We start from the raw sequence: 24,971 nt of genomic DNA on the forward strand, positions 1-24,971 counted from the left end.
TGAATAGTTAAAGGGATAGTTCACCCAAAAATTAAAATCTGTCATAATTGATTCACTCTCATGTTGTTCCAAAGCTGTATGCTGTGTTTGTGTTGAACACAAAAGAAGATATTTTGAAGAATGTTGGTAATCAAACAGTTGACGGTAGCTATTGACTTCCATAGTATGAAAAAAAAAATACTATGGAAGTCAATGGCTACCTTCAACTGTTTGATATCTTCTTTTGTGTTCAGCAAAAGAAAGAAACTCACACAGGTCTGGAACAACATGAGTAAATGATGACAGAATTGACAGACCACTTTAATGTAGAAAATATAACGATTTAAACTCGGTAGGGTGACAGATCATCACTGACTGCATGCAAGACTAAAAGAACTGAAGACAAAACAAATTTGGAACTTACCACTTAAAAGCCATAAGCAAAAACAAATGAATGTGTAAACCATGTTCTCTAAGATTATGTCCTGTGAGATATCACGACAATAGTCAGGTGAGGCACTATGCTATGGTGATGGTTCGTCACATGCGTGGGATGTTCACTTGACCTAGAAAGCAGCTCTACAGCTCCACATATAGCTTCAATCAATGAGCAAAATAATTCAATGCAATAACATTTTTTTACGTACAATCAAGGAAATTGCCCTATGGAATATAGAACAGAACACTGAGATTATTTTGGTGCCATTTTTCTTTAAAATAATGTCAAATAGTTTGAAAATATTGTAGAGTTATGCATATTGGATACATCAAATGGTGGACAGCTAAACTAGTTTTACCAAGTATTGTTTTAAACTGCACAGTATGCACTTACATAATATTTATGTGGTGGAAATGTTCATGAATAACAGGAGAGAGAAAAAAGACATGACAGAATTCTCCTGTGATGTGTTAATGTACATATCCAATATTTGACATTGTTAGTACACAACTTTAACAACTAATGGGAGTGAAAATATGTCAGTATGTGAATCAAAATGTAATATTTAATATTTAATTCAATTGCAGTAGAAACTACATTGCTTATTCAGACCTGGATACATTGTTGTTGTTTTTCAATACAGCATAAATGCAACAGGAATTCATCATACATACAATCAGATCCATTGCCTTTGCTTTTACAAACAACATAAGCATTCTTCACATCACATTTGTTTTACACTTGTAGAGGTGGTAGTTGACGGTAAGCCCCTATTTCCTGTAGTCTACAGAGAAGAGAGAAACTCTTACATTGGGACATTAAAAAAGCGGATTTAGCTCTAGATGGTAAAGATTGCTGTATTGTAACTCAAAGCGTTAGTTTGCTGTAAGGCATTTTACTCTGAAAGTAAGAGACAAACTGCCCATCAACTAAACTCACCCACACACACACACAAACGCACACTTTCCACTTACAATAAAAGCCTTTAACCAATAGCCTAGACCACAGTACATCTCGCTTTAGCTCAGAAACCCAGTTGGAAAGTGTGTCAAGGTGCATGAAGAACCTCATGGTTATTATGTTTAGTCTCCTCCCCGCAAAAAGGAAAAAAAGGACCCCCTTAAACCCAGTGTATTCATGTAGAATTACATTTTCAGTTACATTTGTGATGTACGCTCATAATTTGCCTATTAAAACATGTAATTCCCATGAACCAATGTAACTCTACAATAATGAAACACTACATGAAATATTCTTTATTAGATTTCATATTTTTAAGACTGTAAAGGGCTGATACAGAGTCCACACAACAGCCTGGTTTTACTTCCGCCACCCACTGTAACCCATACAATAATCAGGTAATCTTTTCCCAATACTTATTTTCAATGTTGGTATGTATCCTAAAAAAGTTGGTACTGAAATGTGCACATCAAATTACGGTAGTTACATGTTTTTTTTTTTTAAATTTATGTGTGTAGATTTGAGAACATCGCCCCCTGGTTAATGTCCTGTCTTACTGAACTCCTCCAGATCTGATGTGATAAACCATCTGCCAACAGTAGCCACGCCCACCAGAGCAAAGATCACCAATCAGATCAAAGCTTCGGTGAAACCACAACACTGCAGAGTCTGAGGAAAGAAACAGAAGACATGTAACTCTTTATTAGTCGTGTAACAATCAACAACATTAATGCTGAGGTAACCTACCTGAACATGTCCCACAGAGATAGAGTAAATTATGTTGTTTTTCAAAGTTTTAAATTTAGCCCATGCTCAGAAATAACCCACCTCACCACCTAAGCATCTCTTTACATAATGACATAAAGTCCAGTGTGTTCAGGTCTGATGTTTCTGATGGTCAGAGATCCCGTTTGACTGTCCATCTGGAGGCTTTTCTTAAATGTTGGACCAGTGGCATAGACGTTCTTGTCTGTGGATTTCATGCAATACAAGTCTCTTGTCCAAACATCCACACTGTCATCTTTCTGTAGTTCAGTGTTTAGAGTGACAGAATCTCCCTCCATCGCGGACACTGACTTCATTACATCAGTATCAGCACAAAACACACCTAAAATTATAACTAAAAAACATTATTATCAGACCGAGACTTAATCGCTTAATCATGCACTTCTAGGGAAACAATTTTTTTTAGCTCTTGAGGAAATGCATTAATGTTTAAATAAATGCTCCACATTTGCTTATTAAAAGTGTTGAGAGTTTCTCACCGCTCAGGACAAACAGGATTAGAACACACAGATGAGAAGACATCGTGACAGAAACAGTCGAGAGTCAGAAGAGCGACTTCCTGATTAAAAAGTTCAGGTATTTCCAGTCTAAACTGCTAAATCAAAGGCAGGGTTTTAGTGTCTCGCTGTCCAGATAAAGTTTAATGTGTTCTTTATCTTCCTCTTAATATTTGAGAAACTAACTGTGTATCTCATAATCAAATGTTTCATCACAACATCCTTCTGGATTCCTCTTCATCAGAAAACTCTGATTTCATGTTGTTTCTGAGTCTATCAGGTTCTCAGAAGGTTTGTTTGTGGTTGTGAGAACAAACTGCACGTCTCACACTCTCACGAACACAAACACACATTATTAACTGAACATCCGGCCAGCAAATTACACCACAAGCCTTCAGTTCAAACACATTTACTGAGCTCAATAACACAAGAGCTGACTCCGAAACATGTGCTGGATCACACACACAATATAATGATGAATGTCTTTCAAACGATTTGAATAAGTGAATCAAACGTTTATTGATTTACAGTAATTCTCTTTTTTAGTTCAATTCATATTTTGGTAGGCAGATTCATTGTTCCTAAATTACATGTTGAACACATTTCATTTCATTATATCAAATGCATTTTACACTTTTGTTAATGCATACATCTTGTAACCTAAAGACCTTGTTAAACTGCATGATGGTTTTGGTAAAATCATGTTGAATGAGGAGATATGACCAGTGACGGTGTCAGATCTGCAGACGGTAGATGATTTCTGTGTATTCTGATATGCTTTCCTGATCTAAAACACACACACACATGGAGATTTTCAGTGTATTTAACATCAGGTGCTGCTTTCTGACATTTCACTCTGATATCATATATTTTAGATTACATTACCAATATACACAAAGTTTTCATGGTAAAACTATTACAAATTTTAATAATGTAATTTAGGCTCTTAGTTGTAAAACTAATTTGCATATAAAGAGGGTTGTTGTATTATCAGTTAGTAATATAGTGATACTTGCCCTTTGGTTTTACTCGATTGCTTTTCTTGCAGCAACAGTAAAACACACACGCAGAAATGAACAGTAGCGTCACTGTTATGAATATCAAATTAAATTTACTCTCTGACATTTCTGTAATTAATAAAAGAGAAAATGGTCAATACTTTCAGTCAGACTTCATAGACAGTAAACTTCACATTTACAAAGAAAAAGAGTTGCAAAATGTTGCTGCTGACGTACCTGAACATGTGTGACAGAGATCAGTGATGTTGAGGTGTTTAGTTCGGTTGGTGAATGAATAAGACACGACACATCTGTATGAATCATCCAGACACTGAATCTCCAGAGGTAGAGAGAGAATGATGCTGAGATCAGACACACTGATGCTGGACAATACACTGATTCCTTTGTACCAGGAGAGAGTCACATGACTCACATTCAACACTGAACACACCAGTGAACAATTTGATGATGATGATGAAGAGTCTCTGATAATGACAGGAACTGTCAGCATACCTTAAAAAACATGAAAGAAAAACATATTTCAGGAACAAGCAATACTGATATTTGACGTGTGTAAAGATCTTCAATCATCATAGACCAATAATAAGTAAACGTTCGCATCAGATTTGCATTTTATTTCGAATTTAAACCTTGTAACTTATTCAGTTTACTCACCATATACAGTAATGTTGAAACTCCTGTGTTTGACCCCTTCATTGATGACCTGTAGTTTATAAAGTCCAGAGTGTAATGTGGTGATGTTTGTGATGGTCAGAGATCCTGTTTTCTCATCTATCTTTAATCTGTCTCTGAATCTCTCATTATCACCACTAACATATATACTAGAAATGATCGGTCTGTAAATTTCAGCGATACGAGTCTCTGAACTGTTCATTCTAAATGTCCACAGTATCTGAAGACGTTCCTGTATTTCAGTAACACCGGTGTGTAAAGTGACAGATTCTCCCTCCATCACTGATATCATCTCAGTTTCATCTGTATAAACACCAGACACACCTGGAACCAAAGAGTCAGTAAAAAGAAATCACAAAATCTTATCTCCGATATCTTTTGGTTTGATAAAAAAAACAACACACACACAGTAATAAAATGTAAATGATTACAAATTCCTATTAGATTGTGTTGGTAATTTACAGTATTTCATTACACAATGTAACGGATCCTACCAGGGCATTGAATAATCTTTTCATCAGTATCACCAAACACACATGAAGAACATATAAAAGTTTTCCAGCCACATAATTATGTTAATTATACAGAGATGATAAATAAATTTTATTTACTCACGGCACAGGCCGAACAGGAACAGAACACACAGAAGAGAGGAAATCATTCTGACACTTTACTCAACCTCAACAGAAAACTGCTATGAGATAACATTTAAACTGTGAGCGGATCCTTCACACACTGATGTTCTGTGTGTGAAGAGGTTTATATGTGGTTAAGAAAACAAACCACACACTTTACACTCACACAGACACACTCTTGTGCTTTAACTTCACATCTCAACACAATAAACCACAAACTAACACCGGCTAGTTGTAACACACGTGGTTTAAAACTTTCCACACATGCCAGCATGACAAAACTTAGTGCATTTACTAGTCACCATCTCAACACTATATAGAGAAAAAAATTCTATATTCTAAACAAATCTTTGCAAGAAATCACTGAACATTTCACGAGTTCATTTATGCTTTTTAACCCTTTAGCGTCCTCTCGACCATTAGGTAGAGCACATTTTGAGTCACTATATTTTATTGAGAGGAGTACCTAACTTAACTCAACTTTATTCACCTTTAATCACCCCATCAAGGTCAGTCAGAAACCTTGGAGTAACATTTGATGAGCACCTGACCTTCACAGACCACATCACAAAGACAGCTCGATCATGCAGGTTTGCACTGCACAACATCAGGAAGATCAGGCCCTTCCTAACTGAACATGCAACACAACTTCTCGCCCAGGCCTTGGTTATCTCTAGGCTTGATTACTGCAATGCTCTTCTGGCCGGTCTTCCATCATGTGCAACTAAACCTCTACAAATGATCCAGAATGCTGCAGCCCGTCTTGTCTTCAACGAGCCCAAAAGGGCCCACGTCACTCCTCTGTTCATCTCTCTGCACTGGCTACCACTCGCTGCTCGCATCAAGTTCAAGGCATTGACGCTTGCTTAAAGATCGACCACAGGCTCAGCCCCCTCCTACTTTCACTCGCTCCTATGAATCTACATCCCTACCAGAAGCCTGCGATCGGTCAATGAGCGACGGCTCGTGGTACCATCACTCTCCAGAACATTCTCATTCACGGTTCCTTGCTGGTGGAATGATCTCCCTACCCTCGTCTGGAATGCAGATTCCCTGACTACATTCAAAAGACAACTGAAAACTCATCTCTTCTGTGTGCACTTGACATTAAAAAAAAAAAAAAAAAAAAAAAAACACCTCTTCCTTTAATCCTCCCTTGTTTGGCTTATGCTACTCTGAGCAATGCCTGAACTTTGTATTTTGAGCACTTCTTGCGTTGTTTTTGCCTCTTCACGATGACTCGCTTGCTGTAGTCCTCAGTTGTAAGTCGCTTTGGATAAAAGCATCTGCTAAATGACTAAATGTAAAATGTAATTCAAGCTGATTGAGCATCTCTACCATCTGAGGTATGTTAAGACAAAAAAAAATCCACTAGATGTCACTGTGTCAATCAACAGCACTTGTCACAACACTTCCTCAAACATGGATTTCAAAAATAAAAAAAGTCACTCCTGCCATGTGAACTGTTTTTGGTGAAATTTTGCAAGGTAAGCATATTTTTTTGCATATTACACTGTAAGAGCCCTAACTTTACAAAATTATGTTAGTTGGTGCCATGAAAAAATGTTAGCAGCCTATGTTTTTAATAGTTTTTCAAAAACATGCTCAACCAAATGGTCGATTTGGCACATAACGGTTAACTGTCACCCCCTTTTTTAGAATGGAAATTCGAATGCACTATTACAACTTGGTTTTAATTCAAGAATGTTTTGGAATATAGACCCAAGTTTGGTCTTGTTTTAAAGAAAACACTCAGCAGATTATTGCTGGAGTGAAAGCACTTAAAAAATGTAAAGTATGAAAAAGTAATGGAAGTTTAAATTTACATTAAATCAAATCAAATAGACTGTTAATATTTAATATGCTTAATACTTAATATGCATTCTGCCTAACAAATTAATACATGTCTGTCCAAATATAACTTCTGTCACAAAATATGGAACCTTGAGACTCAGATAAATAAAGAAGATTCAATATACAAAAATATTTTATTTTGAATGTTTTTAAATAAATTTGTATTAAAGTTCATATGAAAATGTCTATACATTTTTTTTTACCTTTAAGTGCCATACCATTTGGTAGAGGTTGATATTTTTTTTAATTATGGGATGTGTTAAAAAAAAGACATTGATTGTGGTTACTAGCGACATAAGGAGATAAGAAATGCAAACAACATTTTTTTTCAAATGCCTTTTTCTTGGTGGGACTGTTAAAGGGTTAAGATAATAATAGATTTGGCTTGCTGTCGGCAGTGGAGGGGCTCGAGGAAGTATCTTCAATTCAAGCTCAGATAAACCCTTCAGTGGGACTACTAATGCTGGGATGAGGAGTATGGTAGCAAGATGCCTAAATTATGATGGTGGAGCTGGGGAGGTGGAGGGACGCTAAAACAGCGGATGCCAGAGCAATGTGAGCGGCTGCTTATATGATCCGCAGTTCATTGAGAGATTAGATGGATTCACTCCTCCCGAAATTAAGTTTGTGAACATCACTTATGCAACCATATAGCAAAAGTAAATGTATTACTTTTTTAGTGTTTATATACAATGAGACAAATCTGATATTATTGTAATCTAATATCTGTTATTTAACAGTAACAGATAGTTCTTTAATGCTGATCTAACCAGCAGAAGACACTAGCCGGGTGTAAATCCCACTTGCGCAGATGGGGCATTTTGTCATGTTGTATTTTTTTTTATTAGATCAGATCAAATTTTAAGCTGTCATATGGTCATGTTACATTGTGCTCCACCTGTGGGGCATGTTGTCACATTTCACTTCCATTATTTCGGGGGAAATCAAGAAAAAGGTATACACTGTATTAATGAAACAAAAACAAAATTGTACATGTGGGAAATTAATGAGAAAAAAAAAACTCTGAACCTAAGTGGATTTTCTCAAACTGAGAAAGTCAAAAAGTGTTAGGTATAGTGCCCCTCTCTCTATATTGAGCTCAGAGAGCAAGTCTGAACGTCCAAAGACAGTTGAAGACTGATGGTCATTACTGTTGTGATACTGACCTCTGCTGGTGAAAATGAGTTATTGGATGTGAAAAGTTCGCAATAGATTTCAACATTTAATTCTATAGTGGCTTCACATACAATGATATGTACAAAAACAATTGCAGAAAAAATTAACATTCGTGCAGCGAGATGATCTTTTATCGATCAAGATAAAATCCGATGAGACCGAATGTATTTCATTTGAGTCGATATCCGAATTAAGTGATATCGAATGAAAAATGCCTTTTTTTTACCGAACTTCAGATAATTCGATTGATAAGTGGATGAAAACTTAGCTACTATCTTGATATTCTAATCGAATTGAATTTCAGAAACTGACACAAAAGATGACTCTAGCCTACATTTAACAAGGCTAGAAAAAAATCAACCATTCGGAAACTGCAGTAGGCCTATATATCTGAATTTTCCTAATGTTCTTCTCCATTTCTCACTTACAAATAAAAAAATGTCCACATTTATTTGTAAAGCGCTTTTCACAATACATATCAAATCAGTTTGACAGAAAATGTATGTTTCGTGATTGTTATAGAGTGAGTTTGATCTTTTATCAGAGGCGACTGTGTCCAATATCCATATTTCAGAAACGAACACTTCTAAAACAACAGAGATCATGCGGTTGGCTAGATCATGTATTAATTTGAGCTCATTGAAGCAATTATTACAAGTTGTGATCCATATAATGATTAAGAAACATTTGGTAGTAGGCATCATCAAGTCCTTGACATATAGTCCACATACTGTGAAACACTTCAACCACAATGTCAATTAATATTCAACAGAATCCACTATGGCTGAAAACAATCAAGTTTCCATGAATCAGTTTCCATGTATTTCATTTCACCGTTAATATCTATATCTGAGGCTTACTTTGGCATAAACAGACAAACATAATCAGTGCAGAGAGAGAATATTTAATAATAATTCGTCAGAAAATAGACAATTGCCACTCCTACAGCCTAAAAGAACTAATCTGCTTACAACACATGAGTTATAACTCAAATCATCAGTCACATTCATCTGGTGTCCATGATATACAGACATAAATAATACTGACAGCAGTTGCAAAAACTTTTTGTTAAATAGTGCACCATTACGGTTTTACATTACGACACCTTTCTTCAGGAATATAAAAACTTCATTAAATGCGTCACATTCAGAAATAATATTACATGTTGGCTGGCTATACCTGGACTGACGAGTTCACTACTTTACTAGTTCAAACAACTTCTTGCTTGCCAATTTCATTACATTGTTTGATGTAACAATTTTACACCACATAGCTAAATGACATCAATAATTTAAAGAATCTGAGATTATCATCTTGAACTAATATTTTGCTAATACTGTAGGCAGCAATAAATTATAAATGACCTGTTTTAATGACATTGTCTTTAGAAGAGGAGTCTTGAAATTATTCAGTCAAAGGCCATCATTTAAAACTTATGAAATATGCTTTTTGTCCCACAGACAGTGTAGTTATGGTTATATACTAGCAGAAGCTAACTGAACACTGCTAACCAGTCAAACCCATAATAACATATTGATTCCTGTAAGTCTCTCAACAGTCAGAAGAGGGAGCCATTAACACACATGCAGGACTGAACACATTTCATCTCATTTTACACGTGTTCGAGTCTCTGAAAATCACTAAAAAAGTTGCATTTCCTTTGTGTATTATCCAGACACGTGGTCTTTATTAATAAATATTACATTCTTTTAGAAATGGCTTAAAATTAAATGCTGAAATTCAGTCATCTGTCGCAAACAACAACAATCAGTGCATTTGTGCTTTAACTTTGAGGTTTTAAGCTTAAACCGCCTCAACATGATATGTGCTGTAATAAACTGATCTGTACGATTATAGTCTGAATGATAATTTTCTTAAAGCGACTTCTGAATACACCGTCTGGTCCCGTCCATCAGCCTCCTGTAATGAAATGCACTTTATAGGATGATTTCAATTCACAAAAGAAAACAAGCAAGCACATTATGAACCATTAAATACAGATTTTTAAAAATTGTGTATGATTTGTGAGTGTTTAATTATACAACATAATGTATATAAAAACAAGTAGACAAACAAATAAACTGTACTTGCTTAGCAATAGCAAGCTCTCATATAAGAGATTTAGTGCAGAGAATAACAATCGTATCTTACCGTATCCGGAGATCTGTGTTTAATGAATGTCGCATCAGTATAATCAACTTCTTCTTCATTCGTCTGAGCTGTTTAATAATTATTTATAAAAAAAAAAACATTTATAATACTTAAATGGTTACAGGCTTTGTTGGCATTTCTGAGAACTACTTTAGCAATAAAACATAAATTTTCCTGTTGTGTGTATACTTGCCATCTTGTTTTGCTTGTATGTATTCCCTGCGGCGACAGAAGAACAACACGACTAAAACTGTGATCAGCGCCAGCAGCAACAGCAGCGATAAAAGGAGTAATGGAGTTTGGCTGGATTCTACAATGATAAAACACACACAGTTATTAACCTACTGTAAGATTCTCAACGAAGATGAAAACAGCAGATCTGATGGAAAAATACCTTAGTGAATACCAGAGTTATTTTGATAATCAATTAATCTGTAAATTATTTGTAATAAACAGGATACAAATTATTTTCTGTAATGAAACAATTAATTATTCCAAATCTTGCTCAATGTTCTCCTGCAAATTAAATATACACTATTTCCCAGCTAACAAATTTGTGCTCTACAAACAATGTTGGAACAGTGATTTACAATGTTTCTGAAATGTTACATTTCTTGCAGTGATTAGAACGTTATTTTAACGGTTACGTAATGTTAGTACAGCATTCTCCTAACCGTATTGATTATACGGTTCAAAACTACGGTATTATTATAATCTTTGAATGTTAATTGTAATATTCCAAGAAGGTCAACATTAACATTGATCGAGTACAAAATGGATGCTTCGGAAATGTTCTCAGAATGTTCTCTTGACATATATCAAATATTAATAATGTTATACGAACATTCTATAAATGTTATTTAAATTATGTTTTATCTGAGGATTCACATAACCTTTACAAAATATTAGTGAAAGAAGTTTTGGGAACTTTGTTAGCTGGGATGCTATACATTATGTGTTTTAAAAAAATGCTTACTTTACAAAACAAAATAGCAACTTCTCGTCTGTTGATGAACACTCAACCATCTATAAAACATTTGAGAGATATACCAGCATGACATTATTAACGAGTCCAACTCTAAATTTAACTCTAAAATTACGGACAATGAATGTGCCGTATGAAAACCCCTGACGTACCTTCACATGGTTGACAGAGATGACTGATGTTGTCCAGATGTGTGGTCTGGTTGCTGATGGCATTGTTGAGCACACAGCTGTATGAATCATCCAGACACTGAATCTCCAGAGGTAGAGAGAGACTGATGCTGAGATCCGACACTCTGATGCTGGACAATACACTGATTCCTTTGTACCAGGAGAGAGTCACATCACTCACATTCACAGCTGAACACACCAGTGAACAATTTGATGATGAAGATGATGACGAAGAGTCTCTGATAATGACAGGAACTGTCAGCATACCTTAAAAACATGAAAGAAAAACATATTTCAGGAACAAGCAATTACTGATATTGTGTGTAAAGATATTCAATCATCATAGACCAATAATAAATACAAGTGCACATCCAGATGTTCAGATTTGCATTAGATTTCAAATTAAAACCTTTTAACTTATTGAGTTTACTCACCATAGACAGCAATATTGAAACTCCTGTGTTTGACCCTTTCATTCGTGACCTGTACTTTATAAAGTCCAGAGTGTAATGTGGTGATGTTTGTGATGGTCAGAGATCCTGTCTTCTCATCTATCTTTAATCTGCCTCTGAATCTCTCATTATCACTACTATCATATATAGAGATTATCTGTTTATAGATTTCAACTATTACAGTCTCTGAACTGTTAAGTCTAAATGTCCACATTATCAGACGACTTGTCTGTATTTCATCAGTGTGTAAAGTGACGGAATCTCCCTCCATCACTGATATCATCTCTGTCTCATCTGTATAAACACCAGACACACATGGAAGAAAAGAGTCAGCACAACACAATCACAGATGATCACCTCAGATATATTTTGTTTATATTAAGTAATTAAACTCCATTATAATTTATTAAACCGAACACAGACAAAAGCCAATAGAGCCTTTTAAAATAGCCTAAGTGATTTGTACACACTGGATGCGGCGCGACAAGACAAATCCCTGTCAGTAGTTCTAGTATTTCTGACGCACTTTCCCTATTTCTGACACAGAATACAACGATTACTTTGTCGACAACGAGCAGCTTAACTTAAAGGGACAGTTCACCGAAAAATAAAAATTCTGTCATAATTTATTTACTACGTCGTTCCAAACCTGTAAGATTGACTTTCATCTGTGAAGCACAACATAAGTTATTCTGTTTTCTTTGTCAATACGTGTAAGTCAATGCTGTTTAGATCCCAACGTTTTTCATAACGTGTTCCGCATAAAAAGAACAACAATAGCTACTACGTGAACAACATGAGGATGAATAAACGATTACGGAATTTCCCCTATACTTCCCTATATTAGTTTACTTATACACCCTGTCAGACTTTACACATACCATTTACAGTTGGTGGGCTTGAGATTTGTTTCAAGTAGGGATTCGGCCAGGGAAGTTGCTGTGTCAGCATTAAATCTGGAAAAAGGTTTAAAAAGGTTTTATAAATAATATTAACCAGAGAAACAAAATGTTTGTTTAAACATTTACATTTATGCATTTGCCAAACATTTATATTCAAAGTAATTCAATACAAACATTATGCATTCACATATTGCATTCAATATAAACATTTTATAAGTTCAACTGAATTAGTAATAACCGTTTGATGTACATTAGAAATCAGTCAGATCCACTTTTGTTGACCCAAATATAAGTATGGGGTTATTCTCTTTGGTGTTGTAGCCTATTAATCAATTATGTTGAATGTAAAAAAAGAAGGAAACTACAAAATATCTTCTTTTGTGTTCCACATATAAAGCAAATTATTCAATTGTACATTTTGGGGTAAAATTACTTCTAACAGAGATCAAATATCCCATGAAGTTTATATTTTGGTAAATATTTTTTATTTCAAAATATTGTAAAGTGCACTTGATGATAGCCGGAAGTAAAATTGCACTGTGTCATTAAAGCACTTTTTTTTTCATTTCTTTTTGAGTGAACTCCTTTAACATTTCAGCGTCAAGTTTTGTTTTCAACCCCTAATTCAGTGAACAGTGAAGATGCACTTTTAATTCACCCTGATATTATTTTAACAAACAGGCTCAAAGCAGTGCCCCAAAGCATTCTGTTTCCAGTCAGACTGTGAGGACATACAGGAATAGTCCGACTATATAAGTATATGCTATTTCAAGAATTGAAGCCAAAAAAAAAAAAGTACTTACCACCCAAAAGCCATAGACAAAAACAGACAAATTGATGAACTATCATAATTGTAAATATTCCAAACAGTCTCGAAGCATAAAACGCATCATGTCTGAAAACAATATAGGTCTGAAAACGACAGAAAAAAGCAGCCTACATGATGTAGGCTACATCAAAAGGCGGTGTCACTATCGCGATCATGAATGATTGTGGGCTTTATAGCTCAACTGACCGTTTGATGAACGAATCTCCTCCTCTTCGGGAAGCCGGTCTTATACACCAAATGATAAAATACATTTAACTATTCGACTTAATTAGGATACATTTACTGAGCAATTTTACCCTTTGAATGTGTGTCATGTGCTTTTGCTAAATACTATAAAGACTGCTCTGCCTTCGCTTTTATTATTTTTTGTTATCATTTAATGCGTTTAAGTGAAGCCCAGAAATACTTGCTTAAATACACAATCAACATTTTCTTTGGAGATTTGTATAGAGTCCTACGCACGTTTTATTCCAGGGTTTCTGCGGAAACATCATGTACATTTGAAAGGCGTTTGAAACGATTAAGACAGCGTTTTTAACAGTTTATGTCGGAGGTTGTACAGGTGCGCATGTGTCTGGAGGAATAATTAGTGCAAAAGTGAAGTCATCAGCTTTCTTGCAATAAGCGGCTGCATGCGTGTAAACGTTGATAAAATATGAGACACAGCCATGTGTAGCTACATCAATGTAGATATCACTTTTTTTCATGCGTAGCCTAAATAACAGAATTATGTAGAATATTGTTCGTGTAGCCAATTTTTATTTCAGAGCGCACCTCTCTCTCTCTCTCTCTCTCTCTCTCTCTCTCTCTCTCTCTCTCTCTCTCTCTCTCTCTCTCTCTCTCTCTCTCTCTCTCTCTCTCTCTCTCTGTGTCACATAAAATACCATCTTGTGAAAGTACCTTGAAGCGTTCACACCGGACGCGAATAGCGCGTCAAATTCGCGCCTGCCGCGTCTAGTTTGACGCTTGAACATTTTGAATGCATTCGCGCGTCCAAAGCGAAATACACGCGCGTAAAAAGCAAGCGTTTGGAGGCGAAATCCGCTTCTTCTGGGAGAGGCAAGTGCTGCGGGAAATTTAAAAATACTACTGTTATTGTGTCACGAAATGTAGTTTTAAAAGTTGTTCAGTCGAGAATGTAGTTGTTTAAAGCTCAAATCTGTGGTTTGTTTATAAAGATAGCGCCTATTTAAAAAATGTGATCTGACGTTTCGGAGTTGTGAGATCCAGGCGATCACCGGGCGCTCAGCGCTCATGTAACCCGCTGGAGCAGCCTTACCTCGGCTAGTCCTCCTGACGTCTGCCGCTGGTAAACCAGAAATGTTTAAATGTTTAACGCGGCGCGAATTGACGCAGAAGTTCAGATTTTTCAACTAGGGCGGCAGACGCGAATTCGTGTGCTTTATGGTGCGTTCACACCGGACGCGAATATCGCGTCAGGCGCGAGTGATTTCAATGTTAAGGCGAGACACGGCAGGCAAAAACATCGTTTTTTTTTCACTGGTCAATTTTGAGATTTTGGGCTATTTGTCTTCAATAACATGTTTTCTTTCAGACTTGTGCTGAAAAAAAGTCCAAAACACACATTTAGGTCTTTATTTTACTACACTTTGTCTATTTGCGTCAGTAGATTTCTCTGAAATTCAACAAAAGTTGCCGTTCTAAATCAACGCGCTGCTCCGCGATCTCTGTGTTCTTCCTTTAATCACGCACATGTCTGAAAAGCTCTCTCTCTTCTGTACAGTGCTGTCGGATCCAAATATGGTCATTTCCTTTTAATCAGTAACCAATCGTGAAAGTAAAATGGGCATTTAACCCTAAAAGCGAAATCTCATTGGCTGATGTCAATTTATGACAACCTGATTCGTTCAGATGCATCACGTGACGCGCTCTGACACTCAGATGTGTGTTTTTGACTGTTTTTCTGCTCAGTTGAAGGCCATAAATGCTGTGTTTATAAGTTTTGATGTCATTTAGGTCGTTTGTATTGTTGTTGCTAATGATTTGATAAGATATTGTGTCAGTAAATAGTTGTTTCCACTAAAAAAAGTATGATTTTTTACATTACAAATCTTTAAATGCCTTTTTCTCAAAATGACTTTTCTCTCATACTCCAAGTCCGAAATCTCCTCTTCAGTAGCACCTATACACACCAAACTTTCCAGTCTTGTACCTAGTTATATTATGAAGACAATTACAGAGGGATTTGTAAATATATTATTCCTAGCCTGATTTATATAACATTTTATTCCAAAAAACATGGCGAAAATAATTTTTTTAAGGCTATTGACAGTATATTCTGTTTTACAGGATAACAAAAGTAGATATCCATAAATCCCTCTGTAATTTTTTTCCCATCTAATATGTGAACACAATGAAAAAAGAATTTTGAACCTGGCTTTATCCAATTCTGAGATTTCGTTTTTTAAAATATAGGCAAATTAGCGCATATTTAATTAGATAATGCCTAATTTGCATATTTAAACAATAAATTACAGAAAACTTGTAATACATTTTTTTCTCATCTTAATGTAGGTAATCAACTGGGAAAGTTTCATGGTGATATCTGCTAGTTACAAATATTTCCCTATTCACCTGTAGTGTCTCGCCTTAAGTCAATGCAAAGACGCGTTACGCGCGTAACGCGTCTTTGCATTGACTTAACATTGAAATCACTCGCGCCTGACGCGCTATTCGCGTCCGGTGTGAACGCGCCCATTAACATTGACGCGCTATTCGCGTCCGGTGTGAACGCAGCATTAGTGCTTTTTGTGCATTCACGCGTTTGACGCGAATTCGCGTCTGCCGCCCGAGTTGAAAAATCTGAACTTCTGCGTCAATTCGCGCCGCGTTAACCAATCGGAGCCTGCTTGCTGCTGTCACGTGATGAAGTGACGTGATAGACGGGGGAATGCCCGATGTCATTTTAAATTTTAAATAACTTAATGTTTGGCCTTAATACATTTTTTTTTTGACACGACACTGAACACTTATCAGTGGCTGCATTTCTGAATGAGATGAAGAAAAACTCACATAACGTTAATTAAAAAAGTCGTTTGACCTACGTTATAACGAGTCATTAATGTATTTTAACTTATATGTTTCATATAATAGAGCCGAAGCTATAGATTGTGAATTTAAACATTTCTGGTTTACCAGTGGCAGACGTCAGGAGGACTAGCCGAGGTAAGGCTGCTCCAGCGGGTTACATGAGCGCTGAGCGCCCGGTGATCGCCTGGATCTCACAACTCCGAAACGTCAGATCAAATTTTTTAAATAGGCGCTATCTTTATAAACAAACCACAGATTTGAGCTTTAAACAACTACATTCTCGACTGAACAACTCTTAACACTACATTTCGTGACACAATAACAGTAGTATTTTTAAATTTCCCGCAGCACTTGCCTCTCCCAGAAGAAGCGGATTTCGCCTCGGATGCGCGTCAATTTCGCTCCAAACGCTTGCTTTTTACGCGCATGTATTTCGCTTTGGACGCGCGAATGCATTCAAAATGTTCAAGCGTCAAACTAGACGCGGCAGGCGCGAATTTGACGCGCTATTCGCGTCCGGTGTGAACGCACAGTTACACTGTAGCATAATAAGGGTACTTGAGTAGATGCAAACCGAAGCATTGAGAACTTTTTAAGTCTAGAGACAGTTTAATAAGAAGATAGCCTAGCCTACTTTATAAAGACAGTAGGCTACACGTCGCGTATACAGGCAGGAGCCATCTTTGGAAAACAGACTCGACCAGTCGAGCCAAGAACACCTTGCTAAGTGAGCTGGTCGATAGGTTTAAAGGATTAGTTCACTTTTAAAATGAAAATTCTGTCATCATATACTCACCCTTAAGTTGTTTCAAACCTGTATGAATTTCTTTCCTCTGCTGAACACAAAGGAAGATTACCTACCGTTATTATGCTACCGTGTTAGTGAGGCTATTTTGAGCCTTGTTAGTGGTATTAACTAGCGATTTCTTTTTATTTATATTTGATGCCCCATATACTAGCGTTATAAGCTAATCTGTTTTTAGAGATAAACTTCGATTAACATGAAAACACATCCCAGAGAACGATCGACTCGGTAACCATGTGTTAATTACCCCTAGGTTCATTTTTCGCCGGAATTGTCCTTTAAGCTATAATCATGACATCTTCTTTAAATACAATTATGAGACCCAGCTTAGAGTTGTAGTCGAGTCACATTTCAGGATGTGTCTGTAAAGTCAATCAATAGTATGGGGAGCAAGGGTCCGGATGACAAATATTGATTTAAATCTCCTAAAGTTTTTTTTGTGCTGTTAGCTTAAAAAATGTTTAGCTTGTTTATTTTTGTTGACAGAATTATTTGCTTTGCATGACTTTTTTTTTTCTTCCATGTTAACAGATGCTGGTATTTTTCAAGAAATGACAGTTTCAGTTAGTTCTACATCAAGGTTGATCATCTTGACCTGCAAAACTGATTTGGCTCCAGGCGGTAAAGTGTATTTTAACTCACAACATTAATTTGCTGTAAGGCTGTTTACTCTGTTGAATTTTATGGACAAGCTGCCCTTCAACTAAACCCACCAACCCACCCACACACACGTAAGCGCTTACAGCACACCTACCACAATAATAGCCTTCAGCCAATAGCCTGCATAGACCACAGCACATCTCGCTTTCACTCAGAAACCCAGTTGGAAAGTATGTCAAGGTGCATAAAGAACATCTTTCTTGTTTGCAAATAAACCAAACTGAGGTTCTGTGCAGAATTGCACAAATGCAACAGCGAACACAATGAAATAAAAATGTTCAAATGGGCGACATACAGTAATTTGCATAGATGAGATCAGCTGGCAGTTAGTGCATTGGATTTGCAAAGGCCTACATTTGTTCTTGCTTTTTTTTAGTTGTTGTCGCTCGCCATTGTGAAAGAACAGCATGAATTTAGCTATAAAATCTAGCAAGAGATTATTGTAGAAATCATTTAATCTAAATAACAGGCTATATGAATTAATAGTATAGCTGATTATTATCTTTAAGTTAAATATTAAAATGATGTTTAATTATAAATGAATACTCACACTGCTCATATTGAATACTACAGCGATGTTTAGCACATTATTGCTGAATTAATGTCAGAGAAAAGCATCTTAATACCAGTAACTGTCTCCATGCTGGTATAAACAGATCATATTTTGTCAACATCACTACAAATACATTACAGTTTACAGTAAAATTTGCAGTGTCTAATTTTAAACTCCTGAATCATCCATGTGTTTCCATCAGCTCCAGCATAATAACGCTGTGGGTTTCTTGCATACAGGCCCACAGGTACGGGTCACTCTCAGGAGCTCAGTGAATTCAAGCGTGTACCGTGATAGGTTTCCATCTGTGCAAGAAGTCCATTCGTGACATTTCCTACTAAATATTCCATGGTCAACTGTTAGTGGTACTATAACAAAGTGGAAGCAATTGGGAACAACAGCAACTCATTCATGAAGTGGTAGGTCACGTAAAATCACAGAGCGGGGTCAGCGCATGCTGAGGCGCACAGTGCGTAGAAGTCACCAACTTTCTGCAGAGTCTGCAGAGTTACAGATCTCCAAACTTCACGTGGCCTTCAGATTAGCTCAAGAACAGTGCGAGAGCTTCATGGAATTAGTTTGTATGGTCGAGCAGCTGCGCCCAAGCCTTATTTAACACAGTGCAATGCAAAGAGTGATGCAGTGGTGTAAAGCACGCCGCCACAGGACTCTAGAACAGTGGAGATGTGTTCTCTGGAGTGATGAATCACACTTCTCTGTCTGGCAATCTGATGGACGAGTCTGGGTTTGGCGGTTGCCGGGAGAACAGTACTTGCCTGACTGCATTGTGTCAAGTGTAAAGTTTGGTGGAGGGGGGATTATGGTGTGGGGTTGTTTTTCAGGGGTTGGGCTTGACCCCTTAGTTCCAGTGAAAAGAACTCTAAATGCTTAAACATACCAAGACATTTTGGACAATTTCATGCTCCCAACTTTGTGGGAACAGTTTGGGGATGGACATTCCTGTTCCAACATGACTGGGCACTGCGCCTTCCCAGAAGAGTTGAAGCTGTCATAGCTACAAAGGGTGGGCCAACTCCATATTAAACCCTACAGATTAAGAATGGGATGTCATTAAAGTTCATGTGGATGACGTCCCAAAAACTTTGCAATATAGTCTTAGCCCCAAAAAATGCAGACTAAAAATGAAGACCCTGTTTTTTTTTGTTTGTTTTTTTTGCATTCTGATCCTGCTATCCTGCCATCCAAAGGCATAAGAAGACATTTTTATTTTATTCCGTGGACCTCGCCTGTTTTCTTTCACTTGTTACCACTGCTTTTCTGCCTCCACAATGCGCATGTAACTGCAGGGAAGACAGTTGGTTCCCAAATGGTCAATTACATAAATAAATAACAATTGTCAATTTTGATTTTTGTGCCAACTTTAATATAGTATAACACATCAACATTGATGCTAGATATAGCTAGGAGTCTTTCTTGCTATCTCTATATATTTCTATTTTTATATTTTATATTTTTATGAACTTATTCTTAGGTCAATAATGTAGACAGTAATAAAACTTTTAGGTAATTAGTGTTATATATTATTTAAAAAAACAGAGACATCTAAATGAGTTGATTAAGTGAATGTGAATTAGCTTTGCTTTACTTTGAGAATGGAAAACTCAAGTCTGTGGGTTGTGTGAATGTCTGCATCGCCCCTTTCACTTGTTTATACACCACATCCTGTGAAAACATTTTAACAACTCCGGTCATATCATGTCACGTCAACCAAAAAACCAAACAAACAAACAAACAAGCAAAAAATAACATTATCCAATCACATAACTGGGTCATTTTCAAATTTTTTATTTTTTTTATTTTACGCCTGTAATTTTCAGCTTTCCTCCATTGTCCACCAATCATTTTTACCAGGTTTTGTTCGTAGTACTAATGTAGCAAGACAGTGATATTAAAAGACCAAATTCATTAGGCTATACACCTAATGATGCATATGTACAGATAAGACCAGAATATAAATGCAACACATTCCCGTTAAATGTTTTTCCATAGAAAACCATTATAAAGAAAATGGCATTTGGCGCATTGTGTTCATACTCTGGGCTCATCTGCTTGCCTGAATACTTTAGGCACTTTGTTTTTTAGAATGTTTTAGAATGACCACAAGTCCCCAAAACTATCTTTTTTTCTTCTTCTAATGAGATGGAAAATTGACAGGCCTGTGCTGCAGTTCTATGGATATTTTGTCTTCCGCGGCAGTCACATGACTGAAAACTATATGAATTGCAAATGTACTGTATAAAGTGGTGTACCAGTTCAAGGGTGTGGTTGGAGAATTATCAGAGCCTTGTGAACACCATCACAGAGAGGCTTTCCTGAACATTCACAATGGCTGCATCCACAATCGCATATTCGTAGAATAATTAACTTGCGACCACTAAAAAAAAGGATGTCCTTTTCTATATAGTAGGAGTGTGTATTATGAATGTTATCCGGACGCACCACATTTGCCATGTTGTCATTATCATGTGACCTACTGTCCCCATCGGTTTGCGTGGAAGGATGAAACTGGATCCAAGTAGCCTACCGCAGTGTTTATTGAAAACAAAATCAAACTAGCCAAAATACTCAGTTTTCTCATGAATTCCAAAACGTGAACAGAACAACAGGTTCAACGCAACAATAACAGACACCGAACTGAACCAAACACAGAGCTTAAATACACAGGGACATGACTAACAATGGATGAACAACATCAGCTAATCTTGAAACACAGACATGAAAACGGGGAATTCCAGAAAGCAGGTTATGTGATATACCCAGGTGTTTAAGTGGATAACTTCCACTTTCGGTTCCAAAAACGGCGGTATCTTTCAGGGTATGTGCAATCTACTCTCTGAACATATCCTGCTCCGGAGCAGCTCATGTTCCAGGGTTAATTTACATCAGAGGTGTTCAGTATTAGTTTACATCAGAGTATGCGATTTCGGACGCAGCCATTTACTGCGCTCCACTGAAAAAAAAAAGTTCTTCCCAACCCAGACTCCTCTTTTCCATAAGCACTTTACTGAATCCAGTTGATGTTTTCCCAATTTTTAAATCCTTGGTGATTCCCCTCCCTGTAGTCTGTACTCTTCTAGACAATGTATGAAATAAATACAGACACTGGCGAAAAAAAAGAAAGAAAAAAAATAGTCAAACCACTTTTAAAAACAGATTATAGAATGCCTATGGGGTTTTATTTGAATATTTGAAATATTTTTAATGAGATTTTCAACACCAACTTTTGAGAATGACTCAGTTATCATTTTGTTAGCAGACCTTTTGCATTAGTCCCCCATTGGCACAACCCGTCTCTTTTTAAAAATAAAATAGAACGCATCACGACACAATGGCCCACCTGCCGTCTGTGTACAGTAGGCCTACAGATGCTCTGGGGGAAGGGTGTACATCATGCATAAGAGAACAAAGTACTTTTCGTGTTAATGTCAGATAGATGCCCACAAGGGAAGTTTCGCAGACCTTAGCCAGGGGAAAACCATATTTGAATTTAAACAAATTTAAACAAATCTGTGACGGACAGACGAGGCTCGAACGATCTCTTTTTATAAAGCGGACTCAGTGGGCCAAAGTGAAGATAAAATAAAAGTGATGGGAAAGGAATGGGAAAATATCTGAGACTCGTTTGATTATTTTATTCACAACGACAAAGGGGATGTTGTGTATTCACTCATATAATTTATTGACTCATAACAAACTCTTTTCAATATACAAAATATAAAAAGTAGGCGTCACAACTACTCACCCTCTCTCCAATACAAACAACCGGTACAAGCTCATATAAGGAACTTTAGATTTTTTATCATGTGATAGGAAGTGAATAGCAGTGATGGCAATGAAACAATGTTATTGCTCTTATTTGGAAAGCTTTATTTCCATAATTCATATTTACATACATCTCACTGTTCTTAATTTTATTTGATAAGTTTACATGTTAATATCATCCTTTAGTGAGATAATAGGAAAACATTTGAATTGCTGTTCAGGCTGATCAACAAGAGTCTTGAATCTTATTCTGTCACTGACACTGACACTGACACTGACTTCATTTCATCTTCATCACCAAACACACCTGAAGATCATTTAAAAGTTTTCTAGACACAAAATTTTGATATTTACAGAGATGATCTATTAAAGATACAATATGTAATTGTTTTCGCAGCAAGGGGTCGCTAACCTCTTACAATAACAAAGGCATATGTTGATGATGCAAAATTTCCTGCGGAATTATGGAACTTGTCGTGAAGCCGATGGATCTAATAATGTTTATGGATGAGTGAACACATTAATGTTTTTAACATGACTGTGGTATGAAGCAGGGCGCGATTGCTAATGAGAGACAGATATCAGCGCACACACACGAGTCCTGCGGATATTAAAGAATAAGGATATTTAATTCTACCGAACTACCCGCAAGTGCTGAATTACTACTCACAAAGGTCAGTTTATTTGACGAATTAAACTTGTGAGGTAACACAGCGCTGTTTCACTCGCTCTACACTATCACACTAAACTGCATTTGAGTGTGTTGAAAGTTTTAATGTTATTCTGTTAGTTTGTTGGCTAGTGTAACGCAGTGTAAAATGTTAAATTACTGCATAAATGGGGACAGCGCCATCTGTCTGATGCGTGATGGCATTTAGTGTACGGAATAGGGGCCGCCCACAGTAGAGATAACGAGACATGCTGTGGGTAAGTTGCACATTTCAAACAGTCGAGAATTATCAGTTAAAAGTGTCCAAAACACATAAAAAAACACTTTATTGTGGATTTATCCTACAATGAACTTGTTAGGCAACTTTTGATATGTGTTTGGCGTCGAGTGTGTTATTTTATATAGAGTTATTTTGACAAAAATATTACATTAATTAAAAAAGATAAAAAAGAATGAGTACTGTTTTAAATAAACAGCAGAGATAACAAGACATGCTGTGGAACTGATTTACACTCTGTGCACTGGATCCCTTATTTCCACATTTTGTTTCCTCATTGTGCAGCTCCACTGGGCAGAAAGACTGCCCAGGCAAGACCGTCACATTGGTACCGTGAAGTTGTGATGCCGCTGTGTTGCTATGGGTCACGTCTTCAAACAAGTTGATGGAAAGTCCCGTGCTGCTGCTTAGGGATTGGAAGCATCCGTCATCAGTTTAACAGCTCTTCCTTGGTTCACCGCCTTTCGTGATCAAGAGACTCTCTCACTTTATCCTTTTTCAGTTTAATGGGATATTTCGCTCTGATCATTGACATTGAGTTTATGTTTGTATGTGTGTGTGAACTTGAAGCACACTTTATCATTCATAATGAGTAATAGCAATAGCTATTTGCCTGACCAATTAACTCCTAGTCCAGTAGGCAGAGGCAGAGGGGTTTTAGGTGTACCAATTCCCTTTTTAATGGACAGCCCCAATACTGGGAATAGTAATAGCAGACCTGGCATTACAAGAAGGGTGTGTACTATGAGAGAGTGTGATGCGGCAGACATGCAGTCAAATGTCAATCAAAAGTCTTGAGATTTCAGCCTTCAACACCTAATGCTGAACATGGTGTGCCTGATATGTTAGGGCAAATGAGTTCAATTGTCCATCAGATTGGTCAACAGTTAGCAGACAACATTATATCCCATCTTAGTCCTTTTAGCTTGGACATTGACATGCCAAATAGACAACTACCTGACAATTCTAAGGCTATTAATAGCCTTAGAATCGTCTATTAATATATACTAAATATATTAATCGGCTATTAATATATACTAAAATATATTAACCCATCAATCATGGTAAATCTGTCGCAAAATCAAGTAATTGAGCACAGAAAAGTCAAGGAGCCACCTTCATTCAGAGGGGATAGTTCTGACACAATTGAAATTGAGGAATGGGAAGATCTGATGAGGACATTTGTTAAAAAGAGCAACATGAATGCTGATGAATATGTGGAGAAAATCCTTGTGCACCTGCGTGGTAAAGCAAAATATGTAGTCAAATTTTGGATCAGGAACTATGATTCTGCCACCACTGTCTGTCCAAATTATGTCTATAGCCTGTTGCACAGACATTTCAGTTGTAGTCACTACTCACCTGTCCCGCTTGCTGATTTTTACACTACCTTGCCCGAGGAGGATGAGAATCCATACGACTACTGGCTGAGGCTCAACAAGGCAGCGGCTGTTGATTCTGAATGTCTGCGGGAGCAAGGTAAAACACTTGACAAGCCCGGTGTGGAAGTGGTCCACATGTTTATCAGACACTGCCCGAGTAAAGACTTAGCCCTAACCTTCAGGTCCAAACCGATTGACAAGTGGTCAGCACATGAAGTACAGGCTGTACTTAGCGACTATCAGTCTGATTTGTCTTTCAGAGCCAGCAGTACAGTGCATCGTAG

The 24,971-nt window shown here is 36.9% G+C and overlaps 1 protein-coding gene and 1 long non-coding RNA gene across 2 annotated transcripts; both read right to left on the reverse strand.

The window, feature by feature from the left end:
* Positions 1–677: 677 nt before the first annotated feature.
* On the reverse strand, positions 678–2,962 carry LOC306988450. The gene is made up of 3 exons (XR_013795402.1): positions 2,644–2,962; positions 2,207–2,486; positions 678–2,047 (listed from the first exon to the last, which is right to left on the reverse strand). It is a non-coding gene; the product is annotated as an uncharacterized lncRNA (long non-coding RNA).
* A 5,482-nt stretch (positions 2,963–8,444) lies between these two features.
* Positions 8,445–14,349, reverse strand: LOC306988445 (SLAM family member 9-like). The gene is made up of 7 exons (XM_079593449.1): positions 13,481–14,349; positions 12,657–12,731; positions 11,758–12,069; positions 11,306–11,590; positions 10,362–10,478; positions 10,169–10,236; positions 8,445–9,937 (listed from the first exon to the last, which is right to left on the reverse strand). Exons 1-7 carry the CDS (start codon positions 13,524–13,526, stop codon positions 9,869–9,871), a joined length of 972 nt encoding a protein of 323 aa, XP_079449575.1. The 5' UTR covers positions 13,527–14,349; the 3' UTR covers positions 8,445–9,868.
* Between the last annotated feature and the right edge of the window lie 10,622 nt (positions 14,350–24,971).

The sequence above is a fragment of the Phoxinus phoxinus genome (assembly GCF_949152265.1).
Source record: "Phoxinus phoxinus genome assembly, chromosome: 20".
In the NCBI taxonomy this organism is placed as follows: Eukaryota; Metazoa; Chordata; class Actinopteri; order Cypriniformes; family Leuciscidae; genus Phoxinus; species Phoxinus phoxinus.

Coding starts and splice junctions, on each gene's coding strand:
- LOC306988445 (XM_079593449.1), bottom strand. CDS start 13,526: ATGATAGTTCATCAATTTGTCTGTTTTTGTCTATGGCTTTTGGGTG. Junction 11,591..11,757: donor TTTCAATATTGCTGTCTATG/GTGAGTAAACTC, acceptor CATGTTTTTAAG/GTATGCTGACAGTTCCTGTC. Junction 10,479..11,305: donor TCTCTGTCAACCATGTGAAG/GTACGTCAGGGG, acceptor TTATCATTGTAG/AATCCAGCCAAACTCCATTA.